Genomic DNA, 26581 nt, shown 5'->3' with positions numbered 1-26581 from the left:
CAAAATGGCCACGACCCACAAATTGCAAACCACTGTCCTACATCCATGCTTAAGGAAGTTAAAGATCTTTAACTCTTTGTTTTCCCAATTTTAACAACAGAAAGTCCCACACTGTAAAATACCCATCAGCCACAGGCAAGCCAGGATGTCTAAGAAAAGACAGTATGTAAAACCTTAGTATGCTAAAGGGTATAAGTGGTCATCTTTGGGATATGTGTGTTGATTTCCATTACTTTATTTAAGCTTCCTGGAAGAATTACAGTGTTTTCTGTTCACTAGTTAGAACCATCAGACATATTTCTGTATTTTTCTAATGAGCATGCATTTCTTGTGTATATAATGTGCTCACCATACATAAAATCCCATAGAGAAGAACAGAAGTGAAGAAAATCCAAATCAACTGAACCATAGGTCCAAAACCAACACGAGGATCGGTTGCTACAACCCAATAACAGACAGTAAATATTTCTCAACAACTGAATAACATACGATAAATTCTTCTTAGCAACTGAAAACATCAGAACAACATCAGTTTCTTCACTGAGAAAAAAAAAATTAAAAGCAGCGAGGGGTGACGTCGAGGCTTCCCACCTGAACATACATCTTTAGGAGGTGGCTGTGCACCTGCAGTTCCTCTGGAACCTCCACAGACTTCACACCAATAAACCGCAGCAGCTCTAGAGGCACGCCTGTGTTCCAGGTGGTGATACATGCTTCGGGCTGCACCAGGCCCTGCCAGCGGGCCTGCAGGTTAGTGGCCGGGGGGCTGTAGTGGGCCACATTGGCCAAGTGGTCATTTAACTTGGCATAGTAGGAGGCTTTTATGTCAGAAACCTCCTCCTGGGTCATGAGTCCACTGGCAATGAGGTGCTCTGCGTAGGTATCAGGAATGCTCTTGCGGGCTCTGTTAGAAAGAAATGGGTGGTGGGAAAGAGAGACAGGGTTGATCTGACGCACACAATTCTAGGAGAATCACTGCCAAGGGCACTGCAGGATATTACCATCTTAAAACTTCTAGAACTAGATAGAGACAGTGGCTGTAAAACACTGTAATATATTAAATGTCTCCGAATTGTTATATTTAAATACTGAAGGAGACCGGAGTTTTTATTTTTTAAAAATGCACCTCAAGAGTTTAAGTGTGTTTGTTCCTGTCTCAAAAGGATCTGCATTTAGATCTCAGCATCCATGTCAGGTAGCTCACAGATGTCTGTAATGCAAGCTCTAAGGGACCAGACACACTTCTTTTAGCCTCAGTGGGAACCTGCTCACACACATATGCATACATTGTCACACAGATAAACAAACACACATCAGTTAAAATAACATAAAACTTCTGGGGATGCTAGCTAGTGTAACCTAATCAGTAAACTGTAGGCCACTGAAAAACCCTGTGTCAAAGGAGGAGACTGGCATTCCTGAGGATGCTTCTACTTTCCCCACACACACACACACACACACACACACACACACACACACACACACACACAGCGTCTCAAGCTACTTCCTCTCAAGGTAGAAGCATGTACGTGGATACAGTTTAAAGAAATAAACCATGGAAGTCCCACTCCTAATCCTGCCAGAGTCATACTAACTAGCCTCAGTCAGGGCTTTACCCAAGTCCTCTTACGTAGTCTTGCTAATTGCTAAGTAAGTAAAGTTGCCCTTTCTCTACTTAATGAAGAGAAGTGTGTAAGAATAAAGGGCACTCCTGAGCCTTGTAAGATGACCACTACGGTTTCTATAAGACAGGGACAATTTACATGTTCATTCCACTTCAAAGTATTTATCAGAAGATAACAGGGATGCAGGCTGGCAAGAAGGTTCAGCTGATACGGACACCTGGGTTTTACTCAAATGACCAACATGGAGAGAAGCAATTACTACAAGTTGTCCTCTGATCTCCACTATGTGTACACACACGTATACATAGACAGGCAGGCAGGCACGAGCGCACACACACACACACACACACACACACACACACACAAACAAACTCTAAGTTGAATCTCCATCACCAAAAAATGAGCCATTAACTCATGATGGTGATGGGAGGAGGAGGAGGAAGGAGAGGAGGAGAGGGTTGGCGTGGGTATTAAAGGAAAACCTCTAACTGTACCTGATGATTTTGTACATGGCTGGGTTGGTGAAGAAAGGTTCATCCAGCTCATTATGACCCCACTGCCTATAGCATAACAAATCAATAATCACATCCTTGCGGAACTGGCGCTGATATTCAAAAGCAAGTCGTGTCGCTCGGACCACTTCTTCTGGACTGTCTCCGTTGACATGGATGATGGCACAGCCTACTAGCTTTCCTAAAGAAGAGAAGACCAAGATTTAATTTAAAAAAAAAAGGGGGGGGGGAGGGCAGTTACCATGGCTATTATAAGACATTTCCCAAGTCCTGCTTGCCTTCGTGGGAAGACAGCCCTGCTACCCAGGTAGTGTATACACGCTTCAGAATTCAGCTGACGAGTCTCAGATACATGAGACTGTGTGACATTGGAAAAGTTAGACATCTGCCGAGAGGCTAGTGAGCATGCTTAAGAGCACCCACTGCTCTTCCAGAGGTCCTAAGTTCAATTCCCAGCAACCACATGGTGGCTCACAACCATCTGTAATGGAATCCGATGCCCTCCTCTGGTGTGTCTGAAGAAAGCAATGGTGTACTCATATAAATAAATTAATTAAATAACTAAATAAAATTTAATTATAGCACTTGCACGTGTGGTTTGAATTGGAAAGGCCTGCCTAAGGCTTGCATATTTCAATATTTGGTTCCCAGTTGGTGGACTGTTTAAGAAGGATTAGGAGGTGTGGCCTCGTTGGGAAAGGTTTGTCATAGAGGTGAGTTTACGTTTCAAAAGCCCGTTCCAGGCCCAGTCTCTCGCTGTCTCTGCCACGTGCATGTAGATTAGCTGTGAGCTCTCAGCTGCCGCTCCAGCACCAAGCCTGCCTGCCTCCTGCCATGCTTCCAACCAGCATGGACTCACCTTCTGAAGCTAAAAGCAAACCCTTAACTAAATGTTTCCTTTCCTTTCCTTTTCTTTTTTCTTTTTTTAAATTAGATCTGACTAGGGAAAACCTCTTTTTTAAAAAAAATTAATGTATGTATTTCTTTTATATGAGTACACTGTAGCTGTCTTCAGACACACCATCAGATCCCATTACAGATGGTTGTGAACCACCATGTGGAATTGAAACCAGGACCTCAGGAAGAGCAGCCAGTGCTCTTAGCCACTGAGCCATCTCTCAAGCCCCAAGGTTTCCTTTTTGAAGTTGCCTTGATCATGGTGTATCTTCATCCCAACAGAACAATAACTAAGACAGGGACATAGAGGCAGGTGAGTATCTGTGAGTTCCAGGCAAGCCTGGTTTACAGAATAGCAAGCTGCAGAGTTACACAGTGAGACCTTGTTTGAAAAACAAAAATTAAAATGGGATAACCAGCAAGACTCATTGCTCTGAACGATCTAGAAGTTTCTCTACAAATTCCTTTTCTGGCTCACACAGCCACGACAATTCCAGTGAGCTACATACCAATATCACTGCTATATAAGGACGACCTTCCTCTCTCTGCAGGAGTGGTGTAACCCAGCTGGTTATTGACAATTAGATGGATGCTCCCACCAATTCTGAAGTGTGGGAGATTAGAGAGCGTGAATGTCTCTAGAACAATCCCTTGACCGCAGAAGGAAGCATCACCATGAACCTGAAACATTTATCAGATGGAGGAAGTAAGGAATCAGTAAGCTTAGGTTTTCTGATTGAAACAAACTGCGTGCAAATCCCAATAGGAGCGCCAGCCAGCACCCTCTCATAGCTCTCCTGACATAAAAACAAAAGCTTTCAGGACTTCTTGTGTTTAGACTCATCTCAAAAGTACTCTTCAAAGAAACCTCACCATTTCTCCCTGTTAACCCTCCACGCTGGACCCAACTCCTCAACTTCACAACACTGTAGCATCTACAGCAGCAGAACGGGATGGACAGCTACTACATATGCAATGAAAGCACCGACCTCGGGATGGCTTTTTTCTGGGCTAGGGACTGAACCCAGGGCCTCATGCTTCCCAGGCAAGCACTCCACCACTGGACTATGGGCCAGTTTCAGCTCTAGGAATCGCTGCATGAAAACAGCCTTAAGATGTGAGAAACAGGATGCTCAAGCTGACACAGAGGGTAAAAGTGCTCCCCTTCCAAACCCAATGACCTGAGGTGGACCCTTGGGATTCTGATAAAGGTAGACAGAACTGACCCCTCAGAACTGTCCACTTGCTTCCACATGCATGTTGTCAAGTAAACACATACCATACACATACCACACACACACACACACACACACCATACGCACACACCACACACATACCACACACACACCACAAACACACACACCACAAACATACACACACCATATACACATATACACATCACACACACCACACACACATACACATCACACACACATATACACTACACACACCACACACACACACATACACACCACACACATATATACACTACACACACCACACACACACACACATACACACCACACACACACATATACACCACACACATATACATATACCACACACACACCACACACACGTATACACATACCACACACATACCATACAAACCACACACACACCACACACACACACCACACACATACACATCACACACACACACATCACACACACACACATACACACACACATCACACATACCACACACATATACACCACACATACCATACACACACCACACACACATACACACATACCACACCACACACACACACACACACACACACACACACGTGTCTATGAGGAACACACCTCTGAACTTCTCTCCCCAGTCACACTGGAGAGAGACAGAGAAGTAGCTCCCATCACCAAATCCTGCCCACAGCCATGAATGTAAGAGAGGAAGGTGACAGCACACATTAAAGCCAAGGTACAAGAGGAAAAATGATATGATAAGTAAAAAAGGGTTTGGCCGGGCGGTGGTGGCGCACGCCTTTAATCCCAGCACTTGGGAGACAGAGGCAGTCAGATTTCTGAGTTCGAGGCCAGCCTGGTCTACAGAGTGAGTTCCAGGACAGCCAGAGCTATACAGAGAAACCCTGTCTCGAAAAACCAAAAAAAAAAAAAAAAAAAAAAAAGGGGGGGGGGGTTTGAAAAATTACAATGTTACTCGGAAAGGATCCTAACACTCAAAGCCACTAGCTCAGAATACAGCCATGAAGCCTGGCAGACAAGGTGGTTGGCATGGGCAGCTTTTCATTTAAAACCTAATGCAAATAATAAACATATCATGAAAATTTTTACCAAGCACATTTCCTTAAAGCCAAGAATTCTCTTTTCTCAAAATGTCATTCCACTTTCCTCTTAAATATCTGCAATCTCCTGCCACATCTGCCAATCCATTGCTCTTTCGGGGTTCCCCCTCTCCAAAACCTCACGCACCTGCAGGCATATGACTTTGTCCCCAGGCTGAGCAGAAGCATTGGGGGAGTAGTCCCCATCTTCCTGAGACTGCTGCCTGCCACGAGTCTTCCCTACAGCCACCGGGTTAACGGCTTCCAGATGTGAGGGATTGGGTAGCATTGTCACATGGAGGGGTCGGTGAGCACCAAAGTCTAGATCCACTGAGGAGGTCAGGTGGGACAGGACATCACCAATGGCAGCAACATTTTCTGGAAACTCACTTAAGCCTTGCATTTTACGGAACATCAGCTATGAGGACAAAAACACAAGATGTGAAACGAGTCTTGGTAATTATTTATTTATTTTATGCATATGAGTACGCCATCGCTCTCTTCTGACACACCAGAAGAGGGCACCAGACTCCATTACAGATGGTTGTGAGCCACCATGTGGTTGCTGGGAATTGAACTCAGGACCTCTGGAAGAGCAGTCAGTGCTCTTAACTGCTGAGCCATCTCAAGCACATGAAACAAGTCTTATTTCAGTGGGTATAGTGAGCTTAAAGAAAGATATGTAAATTCTATAGTTATTGCAAACATGCATTATTTAAAGACGGACACAGATCTCTAACTGCTGGGTCACTCAGCATTAGAGTTATCCAGAATCAAATGGCTGTCAACATTTTTTACAGTATTTTTATTGTTAATTACCTGTATATACATGTGTGTGCCTGTGTGTGGGTATGCACACATGAGTGCAGGTACCCACAGAATCCATAAGAAACTGGACCCTTCAGCCGAAGAAACACTTCCCTGAAATGTGGCTATTGGTGGGGATTTCCACCAGACATCCCAGTAAGGTCCCTGGAGCCCATCATCATGAGTACTGGGAACTAAGCTGAAATCTTTTGCAAATAGGCTCTTAACTACCGATAGCTCTCTTCCAGTCCTTAGCGGCAATATTTTAAAAGGAATCTAACACAAGGTAATTAATAGTTACTTCTGACTCATGTAGCTTTTAAAATACACAATCATTAGTAGTGACTTCAGCCACTGTATCTCTGTTAAGAAAGAAAAGAAAAGAAAGAAAGAAAAAAGGAAAAAAAAAAACCAAAATGTAATCTTTTGTAATTCTATATGAGGAAGGTAGAAGGAGGTTTTGTTTGTTTTTTTGAGACAGGGTTTTTCTCTGTAGACCTGGATGTCCTGGAATTCCTCTGTAGACCAGGCTGTCCTGGAACTCAAGAGATCTGCCTGCCTCTGCCTCCCAAGTGTTGGGATTAAAGGCCTGCTCCTCTGCTGACACCAGCACCATCCCTAACCCCCACCCTAAAGCTGAAACTGGAAGTTTGAATTAGCTTTCCACCCAACCAAATGTCTACTTTGAAATTTCTACAGTCTTAGCCATATTAAAGAGTTACTATTGATTCTGAAGCCATAGATTTGATTCCACTGACTATTTTTAAAATGCTGTTTGGGGGTTGGGTTTTTACACATGGCTTTTGGAAATCCAACTAAGGGCCTCAGGCATGCAGGCAAGCACTTCAACCACTGAACCATCTCCCCAGCCCACGCTATACCCTTTATAAGGTTCTTTTCTTCTTTTCTCTTGGATTTCAGCAAATCCCTTTACTTAACTCCTGTTCTGCAGCCATGTCACCCAAGTGCAGGTGGCAGGTCCCTCAGGGTGTGTCAGAATCACCCCTCTGGGACATCCACTGAGGTGTTCAGTGCAGGAGAGCCTGCTTCTGCCTCCTTCTCCCCCTCTCATCACTGAGAACGCCAGAGGCCACATCTCACTCAAGTCTGTAGACCGCCCAGCTTTTCCCACTAGATTCTACTGATTTATATCTGAACATAGCATAAGGGCTACACATACTCTGTCTATGTGACTGTTCCCCAAAGACATGTCGACGATAGTATGGTGGTAACACTCTCACATATGAGCTAGGCTTCCGGCCTCCAGCAATGGCTTCCTCTGGGGCTTTTCCTTTGCAATGTTAACAGTATGTATTTATAGGAGACCAAAAATCCAACGCAGTGACTATGAGTCTTCAGAGTTTGTAATTCTGGTGTTCATTCTCTCCTCCCCCACTGCCCAACCCCTCACACACACATGGACATGGACACATGGCTTGGTTCACCTCCACAGTGACATAGACACACAACAGACCCTTCTGCTGTCTGTCTCTGATCCTAGCATTTTAACATTTGTGTACAAATCAATTAAAAACTCACAGGAAAGCCGGGCGGTGGTGGCGCACGCCTTTAATCCCAGCACTTGGGAGGCAGAGGCAGGCGGATTTCTGAGTTCGAGGCCAGCCTAGTCTACAGAGTGAGTTCCAGGTCAGCCAAGGCTATACAGAGAAACCCTGTCTCGAAAAACCAAAAAAACAAACAAACAAAAAACAAACAAACAAAAAAAAAACCTCACAGGAAACACAAACCCAAAGCACAATGGATACTCTGGTCAGACATGACCAAGAAACACTTCCCTGAAATAAAGCCGGTAGGTAGTTTACACCGGAACCCACAGTAGGCTCAAACCCTCCACCATGGGTTATTCCCAGGCCTGGTCAGGCATTAGGGTTTCTGTAGGCAGTAAGTTAAGCAGATCTCCATTCTGTGGCTGACCCGAAAGCCCCTACGCAACTCTCAAGATACAGTGATACAGAAGATTTCAGTGATACAGAAAATCCCTAGTTCCTCCAGAATCTCTGCTATCATACCCCTGACAGGTCTGAGGTAAGAGTGATGGTCCTCTAGTCTAGACCTGTAGGAGGAGCTAGGGTTGTAGGAGTAAAGAGAGGAAGAGGAGGAGGAAGGAGAGGAAGAGAAGAAAGAGGAGGAGCTAAAAGGGAGAAGAGAGGAGAGAGAGAGGCAAACATGGAGGCAGATGTTCACGTGTCTCTGCCAGTCAAAGGTAGTTGGTATATCTAGGTTGGGTATTGGGTCAAACTTCTGATTGTATAGGCATCTTGATCACCAAATATATAAAGCCTTTGGATAATCTAAGCTTTAGAGTCTCATCTGTACTGAGCCCATGTGGTTGGTGGGATGGTCTGGGCAATGCCCAGCCTTGAAAAGACAGCATGGAAGACTGGCAGAGCCATCTCCCACGCTGGCATATCATGGGTGGCAGGGCTGGTGTTTCTGGCTGGCTGTTTCTAGCTGTGGCACGCACATGGTCTCTGGCCTTGTGATTGAGCTAGGCAGAGCCTCTGCAGCTTAGATAGTCGGATTGACCAGCGGCCATTTTTAAATAATAACTAAAACAAGACCTCTCATAAAACCAGCTGGAAGTGTGGGCTACAAGCTGCTCCTGCCCTTAGATGTGAAAGGTTCCCTGCATGTCAGCATCAGAAGTCACTAGCTCTGGAACACTATAAAAAAACCAAACAGGACTGAGGACTGAGGAGAGCATGAAGCCTGACCACTGCCAAAGGAACTTAGTGCAGGCTAGAAAAGAGTCTTAACAAATAGTCAGAAGGAAAAAGAAATCTAGGAAGCACATAACAGTGTTTCCCATTTACAGTAATAGAAAGAAAGAGGGCCCTGTCAGGACAGGAAACCTCAGGGAGAGCATCTGGCTGAGACTGGTTTCTGAGCACAGGCCCTGAGCCCTTCTTGCCCACTGGAAATGTTCTCACCACCCTGGACCAAAGATGAAACTGAGGGCCTGCTTGGTGGGCGTGGTATTGGGAGACCACAGATCCACCAGGAAACCCCATTGTCTAGGAAGGAGATGTCCAAGACCAAGCAGGCACCTTCTGCTCAATACTGCAGTGCCTACTCTACCAATTCACATGCACTGAGAGTCTTGAGACCTAGGGAGCACCCATGGGTGTTGGTGGGGCCACAGTGCTCTGTGGTCACAGGGCTCAGGACAGAGGGTGCTCTTCCCCAAAACACTGTTTCCAATACAGCAGTACATTCATGATACTACTGATAATTCCCAGGGATGCAAGCATCCTGGTGGGCAAGGTAAGAGGCACAGCATTCCCTGCGGAGAGGGCTGCGTACTTTCCAACACGTGGGAGGCTGAGTATGAGAGGATGCTTACGAGCATCTTATATAAGAAAGTCTAAAATTCCACTCTATCAGCTCCTCATTGGGCTACTGGGCATCCGGGCAGAAGTCAGGTGTGGTCCAGAGGACAAAGAGAAAGATCCCAGGCTTCTAGATAGAGAAACCTGCTCCCAGATTCCTCCCCATGCTAGATCTTGAATACAGTGGACCAGATGTAACTGAGAACCTTTAGCTGAGGCTTTTGTGGTGCACCCCCATGCATTGTAGACATGGGGGTCCTTCAGAACCTATGCCCTGCAAGATGAAGTTTAACAAGGCACAGTACTGATGCTACTCCCCACACATGGGTACTAGTACCATGGGACAGGACCAACAGGCAGGTCACCATGACAACGGTAATGCTGAAGTGGAAAGGCGGTGAAAATGCAGCCATCCAGAGACCAGCTCTAGTCCAGCAGCCAGTATCTTAGGGATGTGGTACTAGGGGAAGGGACGATAAGGCTGCTCAAATCATCAGTCCTGTGGCGTCTCCAGGGCACCTACACCACACAGGTTGTGAAGGAGTACTTCTGGAGCAGGCCTGTAAGTCACTGTCCCTCCAATCCTGTCAGGGGTGGCACTGATGAACGATGAGGCAGGTCAGCCAAGTTCATCATGCCAGTCTCAGCAAAAGTCTTGGATACTTACGCCACTTCAGCAAGTACATCTGATCATGTGGAGGAACATTTTAGGAAGTCCAAACTTTCACCTAGGTCTTCAAGAAGGCACAGTTGCAAGGACCCAGGACATGTTAGAGGGCAGGACTGGAGGATGTTCCCATGAAGTTCCTTGCCTTCTGGATCCTTGAAGCCATTGCTTCTGGCTTCCATGGCTGCCCTGTGGTGGTTTAAATGAGTGGCCCCCATAGGCTCATATATTTGAATGCTTGGTCCCTAGTTAATGTAATAGTTTGGAAAGAACTGGAAAGAATTATGGGTGTGGCCTTGTTGGAAGAGATGTGTCACTGGGGAATGAGCTTTGAGGTTTCAAAAGCCCAAGCCACAAACAGCGCTCTCTCTCTCTCTCTCTTTCTCTCTTTCTCTCTCTCTCTCTCTCTCTCTCTCTCTCTCTCTCTCTCTCTCTCTCTCTCTCTCTCTGCCTTGTGCTTGTGGATCAGATGTAAGCTCTCAACTACTGCTTCAGCAACATGCCTGCCTATCTGACTGCCACCTTGCTCCCTGCCATGATGGTCATTGACTCTCCCTCTGAAACAGTAAGCAAGCCACCAATAAATTCCTCTATAAGTTACCCTGGAGATGGTATCTGTTTACGGCAATAAAAAAGTATCTGAGACGTGGCCCATGCTGCAGGAGTCGAAGCCTAAACTTGGAAGTAATACTGCTGATGCCAATGCTGTGCTGTGCTCCACTCTGTGTGTGTGTGTGTGTGTGTGTGTGTGTGTGTGTAATGGCAGAGGACAACCTTGCTTATCATTCCTTGACCACAGTAAAGTCAAGCTCAATTCTGCCTGTCAGCACAAAGCTCCACCCCTTCACTAAGCTATTCCCAAATAATTGTTCATACGCCCCATCAGTTACTAAAGGAAATTACCACCATCACCTTCATGCTGCTACAGGCAAGAACCACAGAGAATCTCCTAGAGACAACAGAAAAGCTACATCTGTCAAGTCTCATCAATATGGTTGGCCAAACAAGACCTGAACCACTACATCAACTGACATGCCATCATGGAAAGACGAAAGCTCAACCGGCCTCAACCTGATACTGAGAACTATAGGCAACTGGGGAGTGCCCAGAATGGGAGAAACGCCTCCCGTTGTTTACCCAGTACCAAGTGGTTAGCTCTGGGAGCATATGCATACAGGTAACATTATATGACTGAGTAGGTTGTATTTATGCGTTTAGGGGTATAGGAGTTTGGGGTTAAGTAGGTAGGATTGTGTAACAGCAATTAAAGGTAAAAATAAAATAGTAGCCATGGACATTAAAAACAAACAAACAAACAAACCACACATGGAGGAACCTTACCTCTGGAGGTAACTGCAGAAGGCCTGTCAACAAATTCAACCTCCCTCTATGGGGCATCCCGATAATGACGTCGGTTATACCTCCGTAGGCTGACAGTTTCAGCAACTCGTGAAAAAATCCCATCATGCTCTCTGCCCCTTCACCTCCGTATCTCTTCACTGTGGCAAACTTGGTGGCCAAAAAGTGGTCAAACTCCTATGGAACAGACATATTAGCTGCTGGAAGATCGTCAAGTGCTCAGGTGAAAGGCAGATAAGTTTCATGAGATGTAAGAAGGCCCCAGATTATTCCAGTGGTCACATCTGTGTCCCTCCACTACATATCCACAGAGAGAGACATCACGGGATAGTACAGCTCTGCCAAGGACCATTGACCCAGAAGGAGCTGCAAAGAGAAGACTTGAGTGGTAGAATCAAGAATCTGGGAACAGCCGCCTTATGTATTTGCTTTTCCAGACTTAAGGCCAGACTTGGCTCTCTGCTGCCTGGTCTAACACCGTAGTTTTTGTAAAAGCTCCGTGGTATTTTCTCACCAAGGTCTAATGCTATCCAGATACTCACACTGGTGAGAACAGGCTTTTTATTGGTTTGTCATGGCTGAGTCCTTACCACAACCCTTGTGATTTGGTTTCACCAGTTTACACTGAGAACCTCTGCCCAGCAGTTTAGCAATCTCTTCAGGAAACAAAAAGATGTTTAATCCTAAGGACCTTGCCAGTTTTTACAAAATAAGCAGACAAATGCATCAGTGCACTTTGGAGAACGACCAACAGCTCTCGTCATGTCATCTGCTTTGCTTCTGCCTGGAGTGAAGTGTTTGCCAATCTGTTGCTCTGCAGCAAGTGAGGGGGACAAGGTCTAATGCCTTCTTTCCTCTCTCCAGTGCCTAGCTATCTTTTCGGGAAATGGAAAGACCTGGTTCACTTATATTAGCTAGTGCTTATTTTTACCATTTTTAGTTATATAGTTGTATGTATCTGTACATCAGTACATTTGTATTAGTGCAGGTGCCCTTAGAAGCCGTAGGCATTGGATCCTGTGTTGCTGGAGTTAAAAACAGCAACATGAGGCGCCATGTGGGTGCTGGGACTTGAACCGAGATTCTCTAGAAGAGCAGCAGGTGATTTTAACCACCAAGCACCCCTCCAGCCCTTAGCTGATACTGTTTATACCTGAGATTGTAGCAATAGTTTTGACAGGTGTTTTCGTTCTTCCGTGGTAAACGTCTCCTTTTTCAGTTCCTCAAACCTTCTGGCAAACCAGTCTCTCTCTTCCTGGCTCTGAAGCTGGGTGGTTTCGATAGAAATTGGCCCACAGTAGATACGGTTCAAATAGGCTAACACTTCCTCAAGAGAAGCCTCTTCTTTGCCCATGTTTAACAGTCCTGTGAAATAGAACCAAAGGGATCATTTCAAAGAATAACTAACCACACAGAAGATAAATCAGGGGACAGAACAGAACCTGCTCCAATTGTGAACACTCCATTACAAACTGAATCATCAGTGATTATTAATATTTCCAAAAAAAAAAAAAAAAAAAAAAAAAACAATTGTGGGGGGCGGTCACTGGAGAGATGGCTCAGTGGTTAAAAGCACTGACTGCTCTTCCAGAGGTCCTGAGTTCAGTTCTCAGCAAACACATGGTGGCTCACAACCATCTGTAATGGGATCCAATGCCATCTTCTGGTGTGTCTGAAGACAGCGACAGTGTAGTCACATACATGAAATAAATAAATAAATCTTTTAAAAAAATTGTGAGAAATTATATCCAGGATCTCTCATGTAGCAAGCAAGCATTCTGCCACTGAGTGATGGCCACGAGGTCGTGAAACTCAACGGGAGGACACCTTCCTCATGAGGACAGCTCTATGTTATGTTGGGTTGTGATTCTATAGCGATTTCAGACTAAAATTTAAAACTCTTGGGATAGGAATACATCTCAGTATAAAGCTCTTGCCTGGCTTGCACAGGAGCCCGGGTCTCTTTCTTACACCACAATAACACTGATAACATAAGTAACATGAGATAAACCCTAAAACCGTGACTTGTGATCCAGGCCCGATTTTTCTGTTTGTTTTCTTTTTTTATTGCTTTAGTTTCCGGGCCAGAAAAGAAATGGAATGAGGGGGTTGCGGCTTTGTAAAGCCTAGGTTGTTTCCCACCTCTGCCATGTGACAACTACACATTCCTTAGGTTTTCTGAGTCTGTTTGTATCTGTGGTAGTTTGAATGAGAAGTCCCCCACAGGTTCAAACATTGGAACACTCAGACCCCAGACGGTGGTGCCTCTTGGGAAGTTTAGGAGGCCACACTGGAGGAATGACATCACCAGGATTAGGCTTCGAGATTTTAAAAGCCACATCCACTTCTAGTCTAGGTATGTGCTCTCAGCTTGCTGCTCCAGCCTCACGCCTGCCCGCCACAGTTCCCCCACTGAAATGGTGATAAATTTTCAGCCCTCAAAAACCGTCAGACTGAATCAACCCTTCCTTCTATAAGTTGCCTTGGTCCAGGTGTTCTATCACTGCTGTAACAAAGTAACTCAGACTCCATCTCTAAACTAAAAATGGAAATAAAGGCTTTTAGAGGCAGTTATAAAAATGAATCAGCAGTCTGTGTGTAAAACACATAGAGCAGGCTAGCAAGATGGTTCAAACTAAGACCATTCTAGAACTTCAAGACAGCTCCTACTTGAACACAATTCAATGTGCCCTTCCTTGTCCCCTCTGCCACTGGTTCTCAAGCTATGGGTCACAACCCCATTAAAGGGCTAATGATCTTTTCACAGGGGGTTGCCCAAGACCATCAGAAAACACAGATAATTACATTATGACTCATAACAGTAGCAAAATAAGTAGCAGTTACAAAGTAGCAACAAAACTGATTTTATGGTTGGGTGTCACCACAATGTGAGGAACAACTGTATTTAAGAGTTGCCACGTTAGGGAGTTGGAGAACCACTGCCTTTACTGATGGAAGTCTCCAATCCAGAGCATCCTCCTCTACAAGAACAGAACAAGGCACTTCCTGACAGTTCCCTCACACACCCAGGAGCCGCCTTACCTGTGGTAGTGAAGGGTCCCTGGAGTGTCTGGACAAGAGCTTGGATTTCAGGCACAGTATCCAGGAGGGCTTGTCCAGGAAAGAGAGGGTTGATCTGGGCAGCTTTATGGCCATGCTCACAATACACTGTCACCAGCCTGGCAAGGCCATGGTCAACTGAATTGGGAGAATGAAATAAAACAATCGAGGAGATGCTCAGAAACTACAGAAACGCTTGTCAGGGAAGGATGACAGCCTTAGACATTTAATACACTGTTCCCCCTTGCTTCCGTCAGGGCCTTTCAGGATTAAAGGCCATCAGATGCTAGGTAAACACTTATTTTCTTAAATTTATCTCCTGATTGCTAAAGTCCATGGAAGCCAAACCAAACCAAACAGGAAAGGAGCTCAAGCCATAAGTGCTTATTTGTGACAACTGCATGTGTGCTAGACATCAGGAAGGACTTCCAAAACTGTCACACAGCAATTCCACACTGACATTAAAGACACGGTCCCCTTCCTTCCTCATCTAGTGCAGGAGTTCTTAGATCTTAGACTGGACATTAAAAACAGGGTCAATGCTAGGTGTGGTGTCGAATGCCTTTAATCCCAGCACTTGGGAGGCAAAGGCAGGCAGACTTCTATAATTCAAAACCAGTTTAGTCTACAAAGTGAGCTTCAGGACAGCTGAGGCTACACCGAGAAACCCTGTCTCAAAAAAATAAAAAGCAAAAAGCAAGCAAACAAACAACAGGGCCAGAGAAATGGCTCAATGGTTGAGAATACTCGCTGCTCTCGCAGAGGACCAGGTTCAGCTCCCAGCATCCACACGGCAGCTCACAATCATCCGTAACTCCAGTTCCAGGGGACTCAAAGCTCTCTTTTGGCCCTTTCAGTCACCAAGCACATACTAGTACACATACATACAGGCAAAACATTCATACACATACATACAGGCAGGCCAAACATTCACACACATACATACAGGCAGGCCAAACATTCACACACATACATACAGGCAGGCTAAACATTCATACACATAAAACAAGAATCTATCATCTATCTATGTATCTATCTACCTACCTATGTACTGATATTTCTCTCTGGTTGAAGTTACACATGCTTGTATTTAGGAAGCAGAGGCAGATGAAGTAAGGCCTACCTAGTAAGTTCTAAGCCAGCCAGTGCTATATAGCGAGACCCTGTCTCAAACAAACAAAAATAATAACAATGATAATAGTAACATGAAGGTAAAACCTCAAAATCAATGTTACATTTCCATTTCTCCTTTAGTGCTGGGAACAAAAATTCAGGGTCTCCCACGTGCCACAAGGCCAAACACCCAACCTCACATCTCCTTTGTTTAAAAAAAAAAAAAAATCTGTATTTATTTATTTATTTTGGCAAGGGGCATGCCAGAGCATGCATGGGAAAGCCAGAGGACACCTTGTGAAGACCTGTTCTCTCCTTTTACCAGGTAGGTCCCAGGGATCAGATTTCAGTGCTCGGGCTCGATAGCAAGCACCTATATCCCATGAGCTATCTAACTGGCTCTCTTTCATTCTTATAGACTCCAGACAGTTATTTTATAAAACCATAGACAAGGAATTAACCTTAATTATCTTGTCACTCACTATCATCGAACTATACGAACAAACTGGGCACAGTGGCTCATATCTGCAGTCTAGGCATTCTGGGGCTTGCTATGACTTCAAGGCCATCCTGGAGTGCACAGTGAGGTCCAGGAAAGAATGTCCCTGCTGTCTGGAAGCAAAGCAACTACAGGTGACAGACTGGGAAATGCAACTCAGCGGAGGAGAGCTTGGCTAGCATGTGTGGGGCCCTTACTTAATCCCCGGTGCCTAAACAATTAATTAATTAAAACAATTTACATGCCTTTAATACCAGTACTCAGAGACAGAAGGAGTGGCTTTCTCTGAGTTCCAGGACAGCCAGGGCTACAACATAGGGAGCTCCTGTCTCAAAAAACAAAGCAAAACAAACCTCTTCAACAACTACTTTATGAACAATTGTTGCTGCAAAATGGTTTCCTAGCAACAGATGTGCTTTGGTCTGTGCTCTCTATGTTGCTAAGTTCTTCACATGCAGTAGGCATAGTGAGGGAAGATCAGGGATGCAGTCATCAGACATGTTTGTATCCTCAGCAGCTAGGCAGGCCCACAGTGAGCCATACTCCCAGAGACAACTTTGGTTTGCCCCCTTCCTGAGTCTTAACTGCTGGTCATGTCCTCCAGTTTGAGGAGACATCCTTTCAGAGATCACTCTTTGCTTGGGATAGCCACAGCTAGGTTCTGTTGCTTGTAACCAGAAGACACAGTGAAAACAACAACAACAACAACAAAAAAAATGTTCACAAAACACGATGGTAAATGCATCTATCCACATTGGTTACTTTGTTCTTTTCTATAAATTAAAATGTTTAATTTTGGTAGTGAGATACAATGACCACAGTTTTGCTTCAGGAAAGAAAATGCCAAGTTACCCAGCACAAAGTACACTATCTCCTAAGTTAAATTAAACTTAGTATTTCATTTAAAAGCCAGGTGAAGGGGAGATGGCTTAGCAGTTAACAGTTCAGGCTGCTTCTACAGAAAATCCTGATTTAATTCTCAGTACCTTCTATGACTCTAGTCCCAGGAGATCTGACACCCTCTTCTGGCCTCTGTGAGTATGTGGGTAGTAAGTGCCTCCTCCCATAACAGCCAACTTTTTTTTTTTTTTTTTTTTGAGGATATCTCAATTTTCTAAGTGTTAGGACTACAAACATATACTACCATGTTTAACTCTTCTGTTGGGGGTCAGGAGGAGGAGATTGTTTTTCGTTTTTTAAGACAGGGTTTCCTTGTGTAGCCCTGACTGTCCTGGAAGTTAGTTGCTCTGTAGACCAGGCTGGCCTTGAACTCAGAGATCTGCCTGCCTCTGCCTCTCAAGGCTGTGTCACACCACCACCTCCCAGACAGGTTAAGAAACCTGTAAGACTGACACTGGTAACAAAGAAGTTGTCTCCAATATTTCATTATACTTACACATCACACACACCATGTACATACACATATATACCACACACACACCATACACATACACACACCACACATACCATACACACACACATATATACCACACACACACCATATACACATATACACACATACACACCACATACATACCATACACACACCACACACACCATAAACACACACTATACACACATACACTTACACACATACCACACACACCATACATATATACATATACCACACACACCGTACATATACACATATACACATACACACCACACACCATGCACCTACATACATACGCACATATACACCACACACACGTCACACACACCACACACACACATACACACACCATATACACAGACACACCATACACATACACACACATACACACCACACACCATGCACATACACACATACGCACATATACACCACACACATACACATCACACACACACACATACACACACACACACAATTTTTCCCTTGAGGTAAAACCTAAGGCCCTGAGCATTCTAAGCAGATATTCTACCACTGAGGCAAATCCTCATTCTTCATCTATTACAAGAAAAGTTGAGCAGGGGTGTTTTGAACCTATAGAAAAAATGGCGAGGGAACTGTATCAGTAAGCCATCTTTCAAGTAAAGGGCTAGAGTGTACACTTTTGCATCTGCATTAATATTTTAAAATTTCTACAGTTTTAAAAATCACTTCAGTTTCTTCAAAGTATTTTTGACTATTCTAGTAATACACAACACCTGCACAACCTCACGTCCACTGTCACAGCTCAGGGGTAGAGGCAGTGACCTCTAGTCAGCCTCAGTCTAGAGTCCGATGGCTTTCTCTGAAGGTCTCTGGGCACGGCTTCAGTGGGAAATGTCCCCTCTGGATTTATGTGCTTGAACATGCTGTTCCTAGGAGGTTTAGGAGGTAACAGAACATCTGAGTGACGGTGGATGTAGGCCCATTGGGCCAGGCCTTTAGAGTTACAGTCACTTTCTGCTTTCTGAACCAGCAAGATGTAAGGAGCGGCCACAGTGGCCACTTCATACTCCTGCCACTAAGCTGCTGCAGCTGCCACACCTTCCCCTCCAGAACAGACCCCTTCCATTTGTTCCTGCCGTGTAGTCTGTAATGTCAATAAGAAAGGTAGGGGGCCTGTGAGGAACTGGGGGCTGCAATCAGAATATAAAGTGAATAAATAAACTAAGGGAAGAGGAAAAAAAATAAAGAAAAGTAACCACCATGGTTTTTAAAAGATGCTTTAAAAAAATAATGAAAATCTAAAATCCTTCATGATAAAATTATCCGTGTGAATTGCCCGTCTTCAACTCACCTCCACTATTAGCTGGGAGTTTGGATAAATAAATCCAAAATAGATGCATGAGATTCTGAGCATAAATAAATAAATAAATAAATAAAGTGACCTGGCAACTAAGGGTTTACAGAGGCTAAAGTACAAGCTATTAGCAAGAGTAAACTACAAAGAACACTCAGTCAAAGTTTAACTGCTGAAAACACGGACAAGCCTCTCAGTTCAAGAAGCTTCTAAAGGCCAATCTGCTACTGCCTTAAGTCCTCAGTACCAAGGATTGCTTAATGAACAGTGTGGGTGCTGAGACAGCCACTGGCAGTGCCCAAGACAAACGTATAAAGGGTAAGGAAAGGCAGTGAGGCTGCAGAGCCTGAACAGCCTTCCTTTCATCCTCTCTTGTTGCTTTTCCTTTTGGACAAGGTTTTGCTATAGTCTAGGCTGGCCTTGAACTTGTTATCCTCCCATTTTAGCCTGTGAATGGATAACTGGTATGTGTCACCAGCTTGACCACAGTGTTACTTCTGAAGTATCAGAGACTCCAGAAGGGTTTGTCTTTTATTTTGTAAATACCCAAAAATTAAATATATAATCCATAATAGAAAATCATTCCTCTGCACTAAGACTGTACTTTCATGGCAACTGATAAACATGAAAAACATTATAGCCAAACCCACGGCCTTATCTGACTCCTATTCTTTAAAAACATATTTAGTTAGTTTGTTTATTTACTTATTCAATGTGTGTGTGTATGTGCCTACAAAACCCAGAAGAGGGTGTCAGATCCTCCGGAGCTGGAGTTACTGGAGATTCTGAGCTGCCCAGAGTAGTTGCAAGGACTCTAACTCCAGTTCTCAGAAAAGATAACAAGACTATTAAGTAATGAGCCATCACTCTAACCTCCAGACTTCCAATTCAAAGAACTAAATTAAAATGCACTTATCCAGAACTTAATGACAAATCAAAAAAGACTGCATTATATTCATAGCAAAAAAGCATAGAAACAATGTGTTGGCCCATATCTAATATGGTCTTCTTACTAATGCTCTTGTTACTCAAAGCTCTGGTTTTACAAGCAAGATTCAGATATTCCAGATCTCTCTCTCTCTTCTCTCTCTCTGTCTCTCTCTGTCTCTCTCTGTCTCTCTCTGTCTCTCTCTGTCTCTCTCTGTCTCTGTCTCTGTCTCTCTCTCTCTCTCTCACACACATACACACACACACACACACACAAAGTGCATGAGCCTAGTATGGTGGTACATGACTGTAATCCTAGCATGCAGTAGCTGAAATACGAGAACTCCCAAGAGTTGAAGGCCAGTCTACACAATAGCAAGTATGAGGTCAACCAGAACTACAAAGACAGATCAAGACCATGTCTCAAAAAAGAAAAGAAAAGAAAAGAAAAGAAAAGAAAAGAAAAGAACAAAACTGCATGTACAAGAATATATATATATATATATATATATATATATATATATATATATATATCTTTTTAACTTTAATTTTTATTTTATGTGAATAGCTATTTTGCTTTTGGGTATGTCTATGTACCTGGTACAAGCAGAGGGCTCTGAACTCATATCTCTTACTAAGAAATAAATAGTGGGACTGGAGAGGTGGCTCAGAAATCAAGAGCACTAATTGCTCTTCCAGAGGACCAGACTCAATTCCTAGCTCCTACATGGTAACTCACAACTATCTGTAACTCCAGTCCCAGGGACCTCCTCTGGATTCCACTGGCACCAGGCACATGTGGTACACAGACATATATGAATGCAAAACAACACATAAAATAAATCTTAAAAAAGAAGGAAAGAAAGAAGAGAGAGAGAAAAAAAAAAACATGAGGTCAAGTGGAAGCTATCTGATCAACAAATACTTAGAGATTCAGCACAATTACCATGAGATACTGTGTGTCTTAGCACCCAGAACACAGAGTATAACAATGAAAACAGAACAGGACCCAGAGGCACAAGCTACAGGCATAGTACTTGCCTCAACTGTCTTAGGTCCTGAGTTCAATTCCTAGCTCCAGGATAATAAAATAACAACAATAGTGACATCCTCCAGCTGGTGTGACCAGCCTTTTATATGCAGCACAACATTGTCATTTACAAAGTTCATGGGGCTGGAGCATGACTCAATAGTTAAGAGTTGCTGCTCTTACAGAGGACCCACGTTCAGTTTCCAGCATCCTTACTGGGTGGCCCACAACCACCTATAACTCCAGTTCTGCACACGCACGCACACGCACGCGCGCACACACGCGCACACATACACACACACACACACACACACACACACGCACGCACGCACGCACACACGCACACGCACATGCACACACTTAGTGAGAATTTGGTTTCTTTAAAAACCCAGTTATGCTATATGAATATTTTTTGGTTTAATCCTAGGTGTGAGATATAGGGCTTCTTCAGACTGTCCACAGCAGCTGGCTATGATTTGTCTCCTGCTCTGGCAGGGGCGTGATTTGCCAGCTGAAGACAGATTACATTTGGAATTCTGGGAACTCTTGAGAGGGTATAAATCAATGCCAGAGCCCCAAGAGGCTGTGGCTGCTACTCCCCCTACTGCTGCTGGTTGTTGCTGCTGGGGTTTGCTACGGTTTGTCAAGTGGACATGAGCAAACAGGGAAGAAGAAATTGGATGTCCTGACAATGAAGATCAACATTCCCCCATGGAACTTGATACCCCTAAGCATTAGGAAGTTCTAACAAGATTGATGCCACCTTTCTCCTCTATCCGTTCTCCCCTAACTAATGTTGGGAGGTTAGAAGTGTGGAGAAGGGTAGTAAAAAAAAGAACCCAATAAAGGATCCAAAAGTACAGCTACACATACATATAAAAAGAAACTGCTCAGGCAGGAGAGGTGGCTCAGCGGTTAAGAGCACTGACTGCTCTTCCAGAGGTCCTGAGTTCAATTCCCAGTACCCACATGGTGGCTCACAACCATCTATAATAGAATCTGATGCTCAAAGAGAGGGCCAGTGTACTCACATACATAAAATAAATTAATAGATTTTTTAAAAAGAAAGAAACTGCTTAAGTTAATATCCCCCAAAGTCACACAGAGAGGGGGGAAGTGGGGAGAAAGCAAAAACAAACCACGGAGCTGGAGTTCAAGTCCCTTTGACAGAGCGCTTACCTGGCTGGAGGTTTAAGTCCTAGCACCACATAAAACAAGCTCAACTGTAATCTTAATATCTGGGAAGTGGAATCAGAAGTTTAAGGTCATCCTCAGCTAATACAGTAACTTAAAGGCCAGCCAGGAATACCTGAGACTCTACCTAAAATAAACATGTAAATTAATTAAATTAAATTAAAATCTTAGCCTGGTCTATAGAGCAAGTTCCAGGACAGCCAGGGCTACACAAAGAAACCCTGTCTCTAAATAAGTAAATATCTTACAATGTTTAAGTAACTTTACAAGTTTGTATATGGCAATATTTATAACTATACTTGGCCAGCTACCAGGCCCATATGGCCATGAACTCAGTACTGCAAGTTACAGACCTTCAACCCTTCATGTTCTACTAAGAATGCACCTTCTCTCCAAAAGTTTTGTAAGATAATTCAGTCTAGTTCAATGGTTCTCAAACCTTGGGTCGCAACCCCTTTGAGGGTCATTCATAGGAGTCACATATGGATACCCTGCATAACCAATATTTATATTACGATTCATAACAGTAGCAAAATTACAGCTGTGAAGTAGCAACAAAATAATTTTATGGTTGTGGTTCACCACAACATAAGGAACTGTATTAAATGCTCACAGCATTAGAAGGTTGAGAACCACTGAACTAGCTTAACCTTAAAAATCAAATAAAGAGGGCTGGTCATAGTGGTGCATGCCTTTAATCCCAGCACTCAGGAAGCAGAGGACCTCTGTGAGTTTGAAGCCAGTCTGGTCTACAGAATTCCAGGACAGCTAGGGCTGTTACTCTGAGAAACCCTGTCTTGAAAACACCAAAAATCAAATAAAGAATGTAACCTTAAGGGTAGGGCTTGGTAAAACACACCTTTGGTCCTATCTGGGAGGCCGAGATAAATCAGATAAACTTAGATAAGTCAGAGATAAAGTCGGGGGCAGCCTTGTTTATATAGCAAATTCCAGATCAGAAAGGACTACATAGAGAGACCCTATCTTACAAAAAAAAATGTTATCTTCATACTAAAATCTGTAATTCAGAGTCTAAAGGCAAATATTAAATTTAGAGAACAGAGGTAATTAATAAGAGAACAGACTTCTTAAGCTTAACTCTTTTCTCAATGAGTTTTTTCTCTCTCCCTCTCCCCTTCCCTCTCTCCCTCTCCTCCTCCCCTCCCCTCCCCTTCCCCCTCCCCCTCTCCCTCTTCTCCCTGTAAAGAGAAAAAGCGGTAGGGAGATTGTTGTTTCTGAAGCTCACCTAAGGTCACTCAATCAGAACTTGGATAAAGAGAAAAAAAAAAAAAAAACACAGAACTGGGAACTGGCATTTTAAACACCAACATCACTGTTAATACACATGTAAGTTTAAGAATAGTACATATGAATTATAGGGAGCTGAGGAGTAGCTTAGTGGTAGGCCTTTAAGACGAAACAACACAGAAAAAAAAACTACATTGAATTTGTAACATGAAAGAAAATATTTATAGCTTGCAAAGCCAGAATTAGCAATCTAGTTGATTAAAATGTTTTCCCTAAAAATATTCCACTATAGCTGGTCCACTATGGCAGGGTGTGGTGGCATACCTTTAGTCCCACACTCAGGAGGTGGAGGCAGGCAGATTTCTAAGTTTGAGGCCACCGGGTTTACGTAGCTAGTTCCAGGATAGTCAGGGCTCCACAGAGAAACACTGTCTCCAAGAATCAAGAAAAAAAAAAAAACAAAACTTGACTGTACACAAATGAGAGAGATAAGGTTTATTTTCAGTGGTCCCAAGGTAAAAAGCAAAGTACTAAGGTTCCAAAGTGTGAAGAAAGAGTCAAAGGTCTGGTCAGGCACTTAGAAGTTAAAGAGAATTTGTTTGCTTCTGTGGCGACTACTGGCCTGGAACTTGCTATGTACAACAGGATGGCATTGGACTCACAGAAACCGGCCTGCCTTTGCCTTTCTAGTGCTAAGATTAATGTCATGCACTGAGCCTGCTAAAGGGGATTGTCAACATTAATACTTGAATCAAAGATGCCAACTCGGGAAGACGGGAATGGTGGCGCACATCTTTAATTCCAGCACTTGGGAGGCAGAGAGGCAGTAGATCTCTGAGTTTGAGGCCAACCTGGTCTACACAAGTTCCAGGCCAACCAAGGTTGCATAGTGAGAGCCTATTTCAAACAAACAAGAAGTGAACTAAATGCCAGAAAAAAAAAAAATGGCTGAGTTAAAGCATTAGTTACTCTTGCAGAGGACTGGGATTAGATTCCCAGCACCCACATGCTGGTTCACAATCATTAGTTACCTCCAGCTCCAAGAGATCCAGTGCCTTCTGTTGACACCAGATGTGTACCTGGTGTACATACATACATGCAAGTAAAACACTTATACACATAAAATAAATAAATATAAAAGATACACAGAATATTAATAAAAGTAACTTGGGGGTGGGGGGAGTTGTGACTGGGTTTCTCTGTGGTGCTCTGACTGTCCTGGAACTCAAATCTGTAGACTAGGCTGGCCTCAAACTCACAGAGATCTGCCTGCCTCTGTCTCCTGAGTGCTAGGATTAAAGGCATGTGCCATTACTACTGGGCTATGAAATTTTGTTTTTAAAGATGTCAACAGTTTTCTCTAATAATGCATTTTCTACTGTATGGGGACAAATAATGATAGGATAACTTTATAGCATAAACTAAATACTCAAAAGTATTCTCTGACACAAGGCTACAACACAGTTCCAAAACTGATATTCCTGTTGGCATTTAATATGTCAAAACCTACCAGCAACATGTTTGCAAGTTCAGCAGTTTTAAACTGCAATTAACGTGAAAGGCTAGCCAGAGCCAAGGGACAATTAAGTACTGCTGTAGTATAGGATGTACCAACTGCCCTCTTACAAGTAGCAGAGATGTCATCTGTACACAAGTCGGCCTTGGAAATGTATCCATCCACTTAAGAACTGGGAGATCTTAGAATGTGTCTCCTTCCACAGACCTGTCTCTGCCAAGAGCCAAATTCCCACTTCTTTATAGGAAAAGAATTAAAAGGAGAAGCTGTCCCCAAGCCAGGACCCAACAAGAAAGATGGGGAGATTAGGTAGAAACAAAGCCAAGGATGCGCAATTGTGGTGTAGTTACTGGTGTAACTTCGGCACTGACAATTCCCAACCTTTCTTCCTTCTGTCTCCTCTGCTCTCCTAGGCTGCTATCCCTTACAGGCCAGAAGCTCCCTGGAGCCCAGCACCCACTTTCAAGAGCACCCCATCACAAGCTGCACAGAGAGGTCCCTTTGGTCCTTGCCCTCTACCCACGGTGTCCCGCCGCATCACCAACCTGAGGGGCGTGCACGGTCGCCTCGGGGCTCGCCGCTGTCCGCTTTCCTAGGCCGGTATCCATAGACGCCCCTCTCCGTCTGGTAACTGCGCCGGAGAAGCAGAACGGCCCGGCGGAAAGTTCTTCCTGCAGCTGCCACAGTGGCCGATGCCATGTCCAATCTGGGGTCGAAGACGCCGTGGAAGAATGGAAAAAAGAGCTACAACCAAGCCGAGGGCGAGGGTTTCGTGCGGGAGAAGAGGGAGACCCTGAAAGCACCACGTGAGTCTGAGGATCCGCCCCAGGACAACGCCCCCAGGCCTCATTGGTCGAGAGGCCGGCCTCTCAGAGCCAATCAAAGGCTGGGATCTATGGCGTAGCCACGCCTCGTGTCCAGGCTGTTTGGTTTGGGGGGCGATCCCGGGACCAAAGGCCTCCTGGATTTGGATCCTATGCAAGGCTGGCGATCCGGAAAAATACTAGTTACCAAAGTAGAGCTATATGTATATCCTGAAGTCTCCCACCTTAATATTCACCCTCTGCTGGAAGCTCCAGCTCCAGATTTACACCCATGTGGTGGTTTTCATTACAGAAACAAGGGATGCAGAAAGAATGAATTTGGGGGAAAGAAGAAAACTCAATTTCACCTTTTTTTTTTTTTTTTTTTTTTTTTTTTTTGGTTTTTCGAGACAGGGTTTCTCTGTGTAGTCCTGGCTGTCCTGGAACTCACTCTGTAGACCAGGCTGGCCTCGAACTCAGAAATCCGCCTGCCTCTGCCTCCCAAGTGCTGAGATTAAAGGCATGCGCCACCACCGCCCGGCAATTTCGCCATTTTTTGAGTTAGCCAGCAAATTGATGGGTTTCATCACTACATTGCAATTTTTTTTTGTTTTGTTTTTTGTTTTTCGAGACAGGGTTTTTCTGTGTAGCCCTGGCTGACCTGGAACTCACTCTGTAAGACCAGGCTGGCCTCGAACTCAGAAATCCGCCTGCCTCTGTCTCCCAAGTGCTGGGATTAAAGGCGTGCGCCACCACTGCCCGGCACTACATTGCAATTTTATTCATACTTTGTTCTCTATGGTCCTCCTTCCTTATTCTCCTGTCCCACCCTTTTGACTCCTTTCTACTCTCCTGTAGTTGTACCACCACCACCACCTCCCACCCCCCCACCTCCACCCCAGACAGGGTTTCTCTTTAGCTCTGGCTGTCCAGGAATCCGCTCTGTAGATC

At 44.2% G+C, this 26581-nt stretch overlaps 1 protein-coding gene across 2 annotated transcripts in view; it reads right to left on the bottom strand.

The window, feature by feature from the left end:
* The window catches only part of Dhtkd1 (dehydrogenase E1 and transketolase domain containing 1), a 43922-nt gene extending 18263 nt beyond the window's left edge, over positions 1 to 25659 (bottom strand). The window contains exons 1-8 of one of the 2 annotated variants that reach the window (XM_034509992.2): positions 25373 to 25659; positions 14554 to 14709; positions 12665 to 12876; positions 11494 to 11688; positions 5477 to 5746; positions 3544 to 3715; positions 2120 to 2318; positions 592 to 904 (exon numbers count right to left, since the gene is read on the bottom strand). In XM_034509992.2, coding sequence (XP_034365883.1) covers positions 592 to 904; positions 2120 to 2318; positions 3544 to 3715; positions 5477 to 5746; positions 11494 to 11688; positions 12665 to 12876; positions 14554 to 14709; positions 25373 to 25526 — 1671 coding nt within the window. In that variant the 5' untranslated portion in view covers positions 25527 to 25659. The remainder of the gene's footprint in view (positions 1 to 591; positions 905 to 2119; positions 2319 to 3543; positions 3716 to 5476; positions 5747 to 11493; positions 11689 to 12664; positions 12877 to 14553; positions 14710 to 25372) is intronic. The other variant, XM_076939459.1, reaches the window with a different exon arrangement.
* Between the last annotated feature and the right edge of the window lie 922 nt (positions 25660 to 26581).

This window comes from Arvicanthis niloticus, chromosome 8, assembly GCF_011762505.2.
Source record: "Arvicanthis niloticus isolate mArvNil1 chromosome 8, mArvNil1.pat.X, whole genome shotgun sequence".
Classification (NCBI taxonomy): Eukaryota; Metazoa; Chordata; class Mammalia; order Rodentia; family Muridae; genus Arvicanthis; species Arvicanthis niloticus.
The sequence above is the reverse complement of the archived record's forward strand: the minus strand, read 5'-3'. Positions and strand labels throughout refer to the sequence as shown.